The 14,132-nt window shown below is 36.5% G+C and overlaps 1 protein-coding gene across 3 annotated transcripts in view; it reads left to right on the top strand.

Moving 5' to 3' along the window:
* SLAIN2 (SLAIN motif family member 2) overlaps positions 1–14,132 on the top strand; it is an 82,663-nt gene that overhangs the window by 51,580 nt on the left and 16,951 nt on the right. For 2 of the 3 annotated variants that reach the window (XM_012441135.3, XM_012441137.3), the window contains exon 7: positions 5,953–6,030. The exons of the other annotated variant lie outside the window; for it this stretch is intronic. In XM_012441135.3, coding sequence (XP_012296558.1) covers positions 5,953–6,030 — 78 coding nt within the window. The remainder of the gene's footprint in view (positions 1–5,952; positions 6,031–14,132) is intronic. 3 annotated transcript variants of the gene reach the window in all.

Consider the following 14,132-nt stretch of genomic DNA (forward strand, 5'->3'; position numbering starts at 1 on the left):
TGCATAGCTAGCCTGTTATGAGACCCATGAGGAAGGAATTCCCATGTAGATTTCACTTACTACCATAACATTAGATTACACTTGAATTATATATAATTTTGAAACACAAATTGAAATGTTATGATTAATATATGTAATGTGCTAATCTGAGGATGAATGAAACATTTATAGAACATCTATTTAAGTAGTATAATGATGTTGGCTCAGTTAATCTAACCACAAAGACACTTTATAAATGCAGTTTTTCTGGCCTTCACCCCTGGAAGTTTTGATTGAATGCACTTTGGATAGAGACCCAGATTCTGTATTTTAGAAGCATTTCAGCTGGTTCTGGGGGCACATTCAAGTTTGAGAACGAGTGAGTTAGACCCTGACTGTGGTGGACCTTGGATGCTTAGTGTAGAGCTCTGGATTTTATCTAGTTGTCAGTCACTTATGTGTTCCTTAATTATTCAGTAGATATTATTGGGTATATGTTGTATTTCCAGCACTGGGAATATAAATGTTAATAAGACAGCCCATTTCTTCCAGTAGCAGGGAGTGATAAGCAGGAACCTCTGTGGGAAGAGAGGAGAGACATTAAATCCAACAGTATGAAGAAATTTTCAGGAAAGATATTAAAAGATATCTCAGCCAGCTCAGAAGGAGCTTATATGAGTTGCCAACAAAGAAAGGAGGTACAGGTTTTCCCAACAGTGGGATCAGTAATGAAAAGTCTTGAGAATGGCAGCCTGAATATAGTGTTTTGTGTAACTAAAGTGTAGGGTGCATGATGGGTGAGGGAGCGGGTGCAATGATGAGGGATGAGAGCTATAGAGAGAGGACAGGCTGTAAGAGTTTTAAAATATCATAGGAGTTTGAATTTCGTCCTATAAGTCTGAGGAACCATAGTAGGTTTTTAATCAAGGTGGTTTCTTAGAAAGTTCACTCTTATATCAGTGTGGAGAATAGATTCAATGAAGTGAGACCACAAACCACTTAGGCTATTATTATATAATTTAGGCAATAAATGAAGATCTGAAGACACAGATAGCAAATGAGGAAGTGATGAGATCTGAATGATTTTTTTTTAATTTTTTTTTTTTTTTTGAGACAGAGTCCCTCTCTCTGTCTCCCAGGCTGGAATGCAGTGGTGCAATCTCAGCTCACTGCAACCTCTGCCTCCTGGGTTCCAGCAATTCTCCTACCTCAGCCTCCCTCTCAGTAGCTGGGATTACAAGAGTACACCACCACACCTGGCTAATTTTTTGTATTTTTAGTAGAGATGGGGTTTCACCATGTATTGGCCAGGTTGGTCTCAAACTCCTCACCTCACGTGATCCTCCCACCTCGGCCGCCCAAATGACTCTAAATTAAAACTTGCACGCAATAAAAGATTTAAACAAAAATGAGGATATGGGACAATGGGGTATTTTACCAAGCAGTAATTAATCTTCATTCACAGAAGCTATGCTTACTTATTATTTAGCACCTGGAGAAGCTAGATTTTAACATCCTCCTATATATGAAAATATTATTTTTAATAATCATGAAATGAAATGAGTTAATAGTACTAATGGCCAGGAAAAAATGCAGGCAGTGAAAATATTCTTCTATTGAAACTGTATTTATAACTGTCAGTAAAAAGTAAATGATAAATCAACATTGCAATACAAAAAAAGATAGTGGGTTAATAATTTGAAGTTATATTGATCATTTTTTTAAAAAGGAAAAATGTTTTTATATATTGATCTGTCACACTGGTGAATAGTATAGCTTTCGATTTTGAAAACTTAATAACTTCTTCAGAATTCATCTTTTGATATTGAGGCTCAGTACACCATAGCCAGATTTACCAGTCTATCTCTACTCATACTTGATGGAAGAACTTAAACTTTCTTTAAATTTTAATTTTGAAAGTTTTTTTCATGAAGCAACTGCTACACAGAGAAAATAAGTTCAGCAGAGATTCTTAAAATTTCATTTTACAATAAATTCCAGAAATTCCCCTACTTTCCATGCCTTTGTTTTTCAGGGATCAAGTCTAAGGATTTTTCAGTGTCTTCACAGTTAAAATATTTTAAACACAAGCTCATGGTCCCATATAATGACAGAATTGAGGCAACTCAAAATCCTTTCATTGATTTTAAAATCACTGTACCATTGTTATTTCTAATGTGCTTAAATATAATATATTGTGCCACAGGGTTGGAGGTACACACTTTGTTGAAGTAATTTTGAATAATTTCAGATTGCTACCAACTTTCTCTTGAAAGGAACATATATAGCTGAATCCACCTGTATTAGGGAAGACTATAAGTAGAAGACTGTAATTGGGAGTTTTCATAATTAACTTGTGTGAAGTGTGGTATTTATTACAGGATAAGTCACAAAATGTGCTAATTTAAAGCTTACATGTATGTCATTAAAATTCAACAGTTGTTTATAGCTTAGACCAACTTTTTTCAGGGAGGAGTGCTTTTTTAACAAATTTGATTATTATTGCTGGGGCATGATGATAATAGAAAGCATGCCAACTTGGTTTAATTTTTGTTTGTAAATTGCATACAGACAGTACACCCACTTATTGCCTATTCTTGGGGAGTGGGCATCACTTTCACCACCCTTCCCTTGATGTACGTGAATAGAGTGAAAAGGATTAAATATAGGGAGACCACAAAAGACACTGGTTGGAATCCAAAAATAGTATGTGATGAAGTCCTGAATTTGGTTATTTAGGAGACAACAGGAATGTAAAGGAAGCAATAGACTGACTTAATAAATGACCAGAGATTAATAAATAAATTTAAAGTAAGAAAACTTTGAGCTAGAATGACTTGGAAAATGGTATTTTGACAGAGATGTTTTAAGGGCTGGTTTGTGGAGGAAGACATTATAATGGTAGCATGAAACAATTGTTTTGCACTAGCGTCTTTGCTTCTCACAGTAGGGTATTGGCGAAGTGGAATTATATAAATATTAAAATAACCAAGGAAAGTTTTAAACCATAAATATTTTCAAACAGCTAACATACTGAACTCCTATTATTAAAAAGATTTGCAGTTTCACTTAAACTACTACACTTTGTCATTGAAAAATGATTTTGTCTTTAGAAAACTGATCAAATTATGATAATTCAGAATAACCTTGGATTTTGTGATTTGAGTTATATTATATGACTCTGGTATTTTAGGAAAATCATTCATTTCATTCTTTCTGTATCAGGTGAATTTAGAGTTTACTGCCTGATTCTGTGTGTAATCTGATTCTTCAGATTCCCAGCACAGTTTTTGCTTGTCTGTAGATACCGTTGTTATTACAATCACATGTGAAACCTGAGGGATAATAGGGTAGGTTCCATTGGAGTCACCGTAGCTGTTAATTCAAATAGGATCCTTCCAGATGAGTTCATTATAGATATTATTTAACACTGAATCCTTATTAAAATTTTTTTTCAATGGTTAATAGATATTGTGGACTGTAGTGTATGTTCAGTAGGTTACCTTTTGCCCTCATTTATTCCACCCAACAACTGGCCTACGATCTGTTCTTCAAACATACAAGACATGCTCCTATCTTGGTTATCTTTTACAATTGTTTTTCCCTCAATCTGGAATGGTTTCCTTTCATATCTATGTAGCTTACTTCCTATCTTCTTTCAGATCTCTGTGCACATGTCATCTCAGGGATATCTTTCCTGATCACTCTATTTATAATTGCAACTTAAATCACCGTCCTGTCCCTCTTTTCTACTTAATTTTCTCCTCAGCAGCTATCACTGTGTAGCAGGCCATATATTTTACTGCCTCATTGTCTATCTCCCCTTCCCTAGAATATTAGTTTCATGTGAGTAGGAACTGTATCTATCTAGTTGCCTTCTGAATACGTTATACCTAAAACAGTACCTGGAATAAAGCAGATATTAAACTCTTTGAATGAATTGAAAAAAGTAGGAACGAGTGAGTGAATGAATGAATAAAAATATAAATGGTTAAAAACATGTATGAGTAAATAATTTAGATGAAAAGTACTCTGATAGTTACCTGTATTTTTGTGCAGTAGAAATAAGATAACCCATTGGCCGGGCACAGTGGCTCCTGACTATAATTCCAGCGGAGGCTGCGGTGGATGGATCACTTGAGGTCAGGAGTTCCAAACCAGCCTAGCCAATGTGGGAAACTCTGTTTCTACTAAAATTAGAAAAATTAGTCAGGAGTGGTGGCAGGCATCTGTAATCCCAACTACTTGGGAGGCTGAGGCAGGAGAATTACTTGAACCCAGGAGGCAGAGATTGCAGTGAGCAAAGATTACACCACTGCACTCCAGCCTGGGTGACAAGAGCGAGATTCCATCTCAAAAAAAAAAAACCAACGAAAAATCAGATAACCCATTATAAAATTGATTTTTTTAGAAATGGGTAAGTTTTTGCTTTTTTGCCTAGCAATATTTAAGTTGATATCAAATGTTATTTAGCTACAGTAATGTTTGGAGTGCTATCAAATTTGAAATCAATACATTTGTTACTTTTTAAAAAGTTTATTACCTGTAAGGAAAGAATGGCTTTCCAGTTTTGATAGACTTAAGCAATACAGGGAACAGATTTTTTTATTTTTTTTCAGATAGAGCCTTGCTTCATCGACCGTGCTGAATGGACTGCTGTGGTACAGTCACAGCTCCTGCAGCTTCAACCTCCTGGGCTCAAGCACTCCTCCCCATTCAGTCTCCTGAGTAGCTAGGACCACAGGCACATCACCATGCCTGGCTTATTATTTTATTTTATTTTAATTTAATTTTTTGTGTAGACAGTCTCCCTGTGTTGCCCAGGCTGGTCTTAAACACCTAGGCTCAAGTGAATCTTCCTGCCTTGGCCTCCCAAAGGCCTGTAAGTGCTGGAATTATAGGCATGAACCACCTCACCTGGCCAAGAAATCTTCATTCTTTCTGATAATATATCAAGTATCCCTTTATCAGCCCAGTAATGTTTATGCAATCTGGCTAGATTTATAGTGATGAGAGCTCTTTTTTTTTTTGCACATAAACCCTAAAGGTATAGGAAGTCTGACTTTCAAATCAATAGAGTAAAATATTTTAGAGCCACTTAAATACACTGGTAGGTACAAGACTCATCAGTCTGTCAGAACCATAGTAATTGTGTATTGGAGAAATTGGAACCACTTTATCTCTGGCTGGCCCTGGGCTGCCTGCTTACCTGCTAATTTTGAGTTTCAGTGCAATTAACAGATTATGAGTTTGGAAGAAAGCTTAGCTTTCCTCATTGAAAACTTTAAAAGGTAGACGATCTGACTCCTCCAAACCCCTCAACGCACACCAACATTGCATGCAATGCCCCCCACCTACATACAGATGTGCACAGCATAGATATGGCACTGTCCAAAGTGTGAGGTAAAAAATTAGTTGTACTCTACAAGATGATACTAAATATATTAAAGCTACTAGATTGTGACTCCCCAAGGACCTGCTGGGTTCTGAGTTTTCTTCTCCTTTTTGAGTATGGAGATTATAGTTTCACATTAGGACAATTCATCTAACAATAACTGCTTTGCCAAAATCTGCTTTTTTTTTTTTTTTTTTTTTTTTTTTTTGCTTTGAGCAAGTGCCGCACTTTATTCTATACTGTATGCTTGTGTTCATCACTTTTATCTTTGTATCCCTAGCATGTTTGCGGTGGTTTGTTTTCTCTTTGATATTTTGACCAATTGACATATTAGATATTTTCTCATCTGTAAGAAACTACTTTTTAAAGTTTATGTTCTATTCCCTTTTCTTTCCAACTTAATGCACTAAGCATCACTTTAAAATTCTTTTGCTTCTGGGATTCTAACATATTTGTACCTTATGGCTTCTGCTCTTTGATAAATTTTCGAGTTTTTATGAAAACATTCAAGTTTACAGACGCTATAGCCTTTATCTTATACTTCCAGGCAAATATTACAGTTCCTTATTTTTCAACAGCTTCGCAAAGGCTGAAAAATTTGCCTCGCACTTCCCTCAAAGCCAAACAGTTGCTTCAAACTTCATCTACAAAAAGAGGTAACTACAGCCTCTTACTCAGTTTAAAATTTCAGCATTATCTAGTTAAATCTTAAGCCTTTTGGCATACTGAGTCAGTAGTGTCTGTAAGGTACGTTTTAGTCTTTTTTTAAAAAAATAATAAAATAATGAGGATTTATTCTGTTATTTAGATAAATTCAGAAGAAACATTTTCTGCAGAGGTATGTATTGGGTTGCTTTTCTGAAAGGAGTAAATGATATATAGAGAATTTATTTTTCTTACCATCTTAAAATGAAAGGTCATTGTTTCAACTTTATGCCAACTGAACTTCATAAGTGCTTTAAAATAAACCAAATGTCAGACGTTCTGTATGGTGATGTTTTTTCCGCAGGCTTCTATTTTTAGTTTTACTTATCTATCTTATCTGTATGATAAAATGGGAGCACTTCCACATTAGAAGGTAATTGAAGTTAAATCACAAGTTTTGGTTAACTGATACGTTTGGAATGTTTATGGAGTGGTAGCTTTTATAATAATAGAGAGTTGAAGAAATACATGAAGGTTGGACATCAAAGCTATCCAGTATTGGTTCCAAGACACTGAATGTATGGGCAGCTAGACAGAGCAGCTAGATGGAAGTAGAATTGAGAGAAAACAGTGGGATTGGATAGACCAACAGCAATAAGAACAGAGGCCTTAGAGGAAATGGTATGAAACAAATACAATGTGGAAAAATATTTTTCCAATCCAGAACACGTAGGTTTTCTGATAGCTTCAGACCTCAATAAATAGCAAAAGTATATAACAGATAAAGCACTAAAGAAAATTACGCTTTAAGAAGAAATTAGATTTTTTTGAAAAAAAGATTTGGTTATGGTTACAAAAGTGCTATAATAGATGTTTTGGCAAGTTTATTACTGTAAATGTTTTCACAGTGATTTCTTGGATTAAGTATAACTTAAGGAATTGTTCTAGAAAATAGAATTTGAAGGAAAGTCAAATAGGCAAATAAAAAAGTAGGATGTATGAATGTTTGTGTTCTGAATATCAGAAGTTGACCATAGGCCTCCAATGAATGTTTTTTGGTGCCATGGTCAGGTATATTAATAATAGACTGGATAAATTATATTTGATGGGGAAGAAGGTGACTTACTAGGGGCCATTATAGGAAGAGGTTTTTATGAACTTATTTGTGAACCTTAGGCTTCTTTTTTTGTTTGTTTGTTTGAGATGTCTCAATATTTTTGAGTACTTCCATGGCTAGGGGTGAGAGGCATATAAAAACATGAACGTGAAAACATTGTGGTATCTAAACTAGGTCAGGAGATCACTATACCATAATAAAAAAGTGGAAGATTTTAAGTTTATATAAATTTTATTGGTTGTTTGTCTCCTTAAGCTGCTTCATCATGGTTTTTGGAATCAAGTAGGTTTACATAATTAAAAATTTTTACCTAAAGATTTCATGTTGCTCTGTTGATCAGATTAAGACCATAACTTCTGGCTGAATCTTTAAAAATTTGCCTATAGGGGTTATATTATCACTCTAAACCATCAAACTAGCCACCTCTATGATGAGATGACAGGAAAGCCCAAACAAAACTGTTACGATCTGGAATTCTTGGCATCTGTAGCTGTCTTGTTGACTTAGTAAAGGGGAAGAAGTGGAGGGTGGGGGGATGGGGACAGGGGCACGGGGTATGCTGTTCTGTTTTTTTCAATCCCTTATTTAACTTGATCCAGACTTTTATATTTTCTGGTTGGTATTGTGACATGAGCATTATCATTACCTACCTCTTCTCTATAAATTTTAAACCAGTTGAGAAATGGACACAGGAATAAGGTAAGATTTAAAATATTACCTTAATTATTGATGAAGCTGAAATGGAGAATATCTTTTGGATCCAAGGCCAAAATTGATTTTCTGGTTTCCCCTCATATTGAGACTTTGGGAGGGAGGGGCCGGCATTCACTGGCAGAAGTCTCTTCTCTTGTAGGGATGTGAGGCACACAGGAGACAGAGGCCATCTGTTCACAGGTACATTTGGCATATTAAACATGTCCAATTAAGAAACATGGACCAAAAGTGATAAATCGGCACACAAATCAATTCATCCATCCTGGGGGTGAAACTGTATGATTTTTTAGAGAGCTAGTATATCATAGGCTAACAGGATCATGGGAAGAGGAAAAAGATTACTTAACAATTGGAAATGCAGTCACTTTGATTTTAATTGCATTTAATAGTAACAGGTGTTTGAAGATGAAAAGTCAGAACTGTGTTGCTTGGCACAGTCACTCCATAAATATTTGTTGAACGAATATGGTCATGCTGCTAAAGTCAAAAAAGGTTGGATACGTTCTTTGCATTTGCTTTTTCCAAGTTTTTTTTGTTTCTTCAGCCCATCCTACTCTGAGGAAAACAATCCATTGTATGTTTTTAAGATTTCATGGAAGTGACTATTTAAACTGCTTTGGGAAAAATTTTATTCATTTATTCATTCCCTGTTGTTAGGCACTGAGTGAAGTGGAGGTAAATAGGGCAGAGACCTCACCAAGCGGGGGGAAAAAAATGAAGACTAACTAGACAAAGTGAATGCAGAAATATGAGGATATTAATTCCTTCTTAGTTGCCTCTTTCCTTCTAAGTACCCTATGAAAAAGTGGGCAAAGGACATGAACAGACACTTCTCAAAAGAAGATATTCATGCAGCCAACAAACATATGAAAGTTTTTGCCTCTTCTGTATTTTGAAGGAAATTCATATTTTGCCTGTTTTATAGTTATTTAGAAGGAAAGCGGTAACTAAGAAGGAATAATGGTAATTGTTTAATACTTTTTTCACTATATTTTGACATATTCAAGTTGAAATAAACCATATTTATAGAAGACCTTAATTATAAGATTTGTCTTTTCTTTTTCCTTCAATTTTTATTTTAAGTTTTGGGGTACATGTGCAGTTTGTGCAGGTTTGTTACATAGGTAAATGTGTGCCATGGTGGTTTGCTGCACAGATCAACCCATCACCTTAGGTATTAAACCCAGCATTCATTAGCTATTCTTTCTGATGCTGTCCCTTCCCCCGCCACCCCTGACAGCCCCCAGTGTTGTTTTCCCCAGTGTGTCCATGTATTCTTATTGTTCAGCTACCACTTATAAGTCAGAACATGTGGTGTTTGGTTTTCTGTTCCTGCATTAGTTTGCTGAGGATAACGGCTTCCACCTCCATCTGTGTCCCTGCAAAGGACATGAACTCATTCTTTTTTATGGCTGCATTGTATTCCATGGTATATATTTACCACATTTTCTTTATCCAGTCTATCATTAATGGGTATTTGGGTTGATTGTATGTCCTTGCTATTGTGAATAGTGCTGTAGTGAACATACATATGCATACATCTTTATAAAAGAATGATTTATATTCCTTTGAGTATATACACAGTAATGGACTTGCTGGGTCAAATGGCATTTCTGCTTTTAGCTCTTTGAGGAATCACCACACTGTCTTCCACAACAGTTGAACTAATTTACACTCCCACCAACAGTGTAAAAGTGTTCCTTTTTTTCTGCAGCCTTGTCAGCATCTGTTGTTTTTTGACTTTTTTTTTTTTTTTGAGACGGAGTTTCGCTTTTGTTACCCAGGCTGGAGTGCAATGGCGCGATCTCGGCTCACCGCAACCTCCGCCTCCTGGGTTCAGGCAATTCTGCCTCAGCCTCCTGAGTAGCTGGAATTACAGGCATGCGCCACCATGCCCAGCTAATTTTTTGTATTTTTAGTAGAGATGGGGTTTCACCATGTTGAGCAGGATGGTCTCGATCTCTTGACCTCGTGATCCACCTGCCTCGGCCTCCCAAAGTGCTGGGATTACAGGCATGAGCCACGTTTCTTGACTTTTTAATAATTGTCATTATTATCTCATTATCTCACTGAGGTTTTGATATGCATTTCTCTAATGATTAATGATGTTTAGCCTTTTTTCATGTTTGTTGGCCCCATGAATGTCTTACTTTGACAAGTGTCTGTTTATGTTCTTTGCTCACTTTTTAATAGGGTTGTTTTTTTCTTGTAAATTTGTTTAAGTTCCTTGTAGACTCTGGATATTAGACCTTTGTCAGATGGATAGATTGCAAAAATTTTCTCCCATTCTATAGGTTGCCTGTTCATGCTAATAGTTTCTTTTGCTGTGCAGAAGCTTTTTAGTTTAATTAGATCCCATTTGTCAGTTTTTGCTTTTGTTGCAATTGCTTTCTGCATTTTGTCATGCCGTGTTTACCCATGCCTATGTCCTCAATGGTATTGCCTAGGTTTTCTTCTAGGGTTTTTATAGAGTGGGGTTTTACATTAAAGTCATTAATCTATCTTGAGTTAATTTTTGTATAAGGTATAAGGAAGGGGTCTAGTTTCAATTTTCTGCATATGGCTAACCAGTTCTTCTAGCACCATGTATTAAATAGGGAATCCTTTCCGTGTTGCTTTTTTCATGTTTGTCAAAGATCAGATAGTTGTAGATGTGCAGTCTTATTTCTGATTTCTCCCTTCTGTTCTATTGGTCTATGTGTCTGTTCTTGTACTAGTACAATGCTGTTTTGGTTACTGTAGCCTTGTAGTATAGTTTGAAGTCAGGTAGCATGATGCTCCCAGCTTTATTCTTTTGCTTAGGATTGTCTTTGATATTTGTGCTGTTTTTTGGTTCCATACTTATTTTAAAATAGTTTTTTTCTATTTCTGTGAAGAACGTCAGTGGTAGTTTAACGGGAATAGCATTGAATCTATAAATTACTTTAGGCAGTATGACCACTTTTACACTATTACGATATTGATTCTTCCTATCCATGAGCATGGAATGTTTTTCCATTTGTTTGTTTCCTCTCCGATTTCCTTAAGCAGTGGTTTGTAGTTCTCCTTGAAGAGGCCCTTTATTTCCCTTGTCAGCTGTATTCCTAGGTATTTTATTCTTTTTGTAGCATTGTGAATGGGAGACCATTCATGATTTGGCTCTCTGCTTGCCCATTGTTGGTGTATAAGAATGCTAGCAATTTTTGCACATTGACTATTTATATCTTGGGATTTTGCTAAAGTTGCTTATCAGCTTAAGATGCTATTGGGCTAAAATCATGGAGTTTTTTGGATGTCATCTGCAAACCAAGATAATTTGACTTCCTCTCTTCCTGTTTGAATATTCTTTATTTCTTTCTCTTGCCCGATTGCCCTGACCAGACCTCCAATACTATGTTGAATAGGAGTGGTGAGAGAGAGCATTGTGGTCTCATGCCACTTTTCAAGGGGAATGCTTCCAGCTTTTGCCCATTCATTATGATACTGACTGGGGTTTGTCATATATGGCTTTTTTTATTTTGAGGTACATTCCTTCAATACATAGTTTATTGAGAGTTTTTAATGTGAGGAGATGTTGAATTTTATCAAAGACCTTTTCTGCATCTATTGAGATAATCATGTATTTTTGGTCTTCAGTTCTGTTTATGTAATGAATTATACTTGTTGATTTGCATATGTTGAACCAACCTTATATCCCGGGCATAAAGCCAACTTGATCTTGGTGGATAAGCTTTTTGATGTGCTACTGGGTTTGGTTTGCCAGTATTACATTGAGGATTTTTGCATCGATATTCTTCAGGGATACTGGCCTGATGTTTTCTTTTTTTGTTGTATCTCTGCCAGATTTTGATATCAGGATGTGGCTGGCCTCATAGAACGAGTTAGAGAGGAGTCCCTTCTTTTCAATTATTTAGAGTAGTTTCAGTAAAAATTGTGCTAGCTGTTCTTTGTACCTCTGGTAGAATTCAGCTGTGAATCCATCTGGTATTGGGCTTTCATTGATTGGCAGGCTATTTATTACTTCCTCAATTTCAGAATTCATTATTGGTTTATTCAGCAATTCAGATTCTTCCTGGTTCGGTCTTGGGAGGGTGTATGTGTTCAGGAATTTATCCATTTCTTCTAGATTTTCTAGTTTATGTGTATAGAGGTGTTTATAGTATTCTCTGATGGTTGTTTGTATTTCTGTGAAGTCAATGGTGATACTCTCCTTATAATTTCTGATTGTGTCTATTTGATTCTTTTCTTTCTTTTTCTTTTTTTTTTTGGAGACACAGTTTCTCTCTGTCACCCAGGCTCTCACTGCAAGCTCTTCTGCCTCCCAGGTTCAAACAGTTCTCATGCTTCAGCCACCTACATAGCTGGGATTACAGGCTTGTGCCACCACACCCAGCTAATTTGTGTTTTTAGTAGAGACAGGGTTTTACTATGTTGGCCACACTTGTCTCGAACTCCTGTCCTCAAGTGATCCACCTATCTTTGTCTCACAAAATGTTGGGATTACAGGCGTGAGCCACTGTGTCTGGCCTCTTTTCTTCTTTACTACTCTAGGTAGCTATCTATTTTATTAATTAAAAAGAAAAAACAGCTTCTAGATTCATTGATTTTTTTTTTTAAAGGGTTTTTCTTGTCTCTCTCCTTCAGTTCCTCTCTAATCTTGGTTATTTTTCTTTTTTTCCACAAAGATCTGAAGCCTCATGATCTTGGTTATTTCTTATCTTCTGCTAGCTTTGGGGTTTGTTTGCTCTGGTTCTCTAATTCTTTTAGTTGTCACGTTAGGTTGTTGATTTGAGATCTTTCTAGCTTTTTGATGTCGGCATTTAGTACTGTAAATTTCCCTCTTAACACTGCCTTAGCTGCATCCTAGAGATTTTGGTATGTTGTTTCTTTGTTCTCATTAGCTTCAAAGAAAGTTGATTTTTGCCTTAATTTCATTATTTATCCTAAAGTCATTCAGGAACAGGTTCAGTTTCCATGTAGTTGTGTGGTTTTGAGTGGATTTCTTAATCTTGAGTTCTAATTTGATTGTGCTGAGGTCTGAGAGACTGTTATGATTTCAGTTCTTCTGCATTTGCTGAGGAGTGTTTTACTTCCTATTACATGATCAATTTTAGAGTAAGTGTTGTGTGGTGATCAGAAGACATCTATCAGGTCCACTTAATTCAGAGCTGAGTTCAGGTCGTAAATATCTTTTTTAATCTTCTGTCTTGATGATCTGTCTAGTATTGTCAGAGGGGTGTTAAAATCTCTCACTGTTGTGTGGGAGTCTAAGTCTCTTTGTAGGTCTCTAAGAACTTTAAGAATCTGGGTGCTCCTGTATTGGGGACATACATATTTAGGATAGTTAGCTCTTCTTGTTGAATTAAAAACCCTTTACCATTATTTTATGCCCTTCTTTGTCTTTTTCAGTCTTTGTTGGTTTAAAGTCTGTTTTGTCAGAAAGTAGAATTGTGACCCCTGCTATTTTTCTGTTTTCCATTTGCTTGGTAAATTTTTCTTCATCCCTTTATTTAGAGCCTATGTGTGTCTTTGCATGTGAGATGGGTCTCTTGAAGACAGTACACCCATGGGTCTTGCCTCTTTATCCAGCTTGCCATTCTGTCTTTTAATTGGAGTATTTAGCCCATTTACATTTAAAGTTAATATTGTTATATGTGAATTTGATCCTATCATGATGCTAGCTGATAATTTTGCAGACTTATTTATGTGGTTGTTTCACAGGGTCACGGGTCTATGTACTTCAGTGTGTTTTTGTAGTGGCTGGTAATGGTTTTTTCCCTTTCATATTTAGTGCTTGAGGGATCTCCTGCCTTGCAAAAATTCCCGGAACTGAAGTATGCAAAACTACTGGGTCTCCATGAGTGCTTGAGTGGCCATTCTGCCAAGACTCCACACAGCTTTGTGCTTTGGACCCTAGGCTATGGTGGTGTGGGCTTGTGAGAGAATCTCCTGATCTGCTGGTTACAAAGATCTGTGGGAGAAGTGTGGTTTCCTGGGTCAGCGCAGGGTTGCACAATCACTCACTGCCTTTCTTGGCTAGCAGTTAGGGCTATCCTGGCCCCACACTGCACCCAGGCCATTGCCTCACCCTGCTGCTTTTCATCGCTCTCCATGGGTCAGGCTGCTCGCCTAGTTAGTCCTAATGCGAGAACCTGGAAATCTCAGTTGAAGGTACAGAATTCACTCACTCTACTCTTTCCTCTTTCCATTCCTCTCTGTGAGAGCCTCAGACCACTGCTACTTCTAATTGACCATCTTGGCTCACCCCTCCAACTTTTGCATTTCTTTTTTTTTTTTTTTTTT

This window comes from Aotus nancymaae, unplaced genomic scaffold (genome assembly GCF_030222135.1).
Source record: "Aotus nancymaae isolate 86718 unplaced genomic scaffold, 86718_ANA_hifiasm-v0.15.2.pri h1tg000006l, whole genome shotgun sequence".
Classification (NCBI taxonomy): Eukaryota; Metazoa; Chordata; class Mammalia; order Primates; family Aotidae; genus Aotus; species Aotus nancymaae.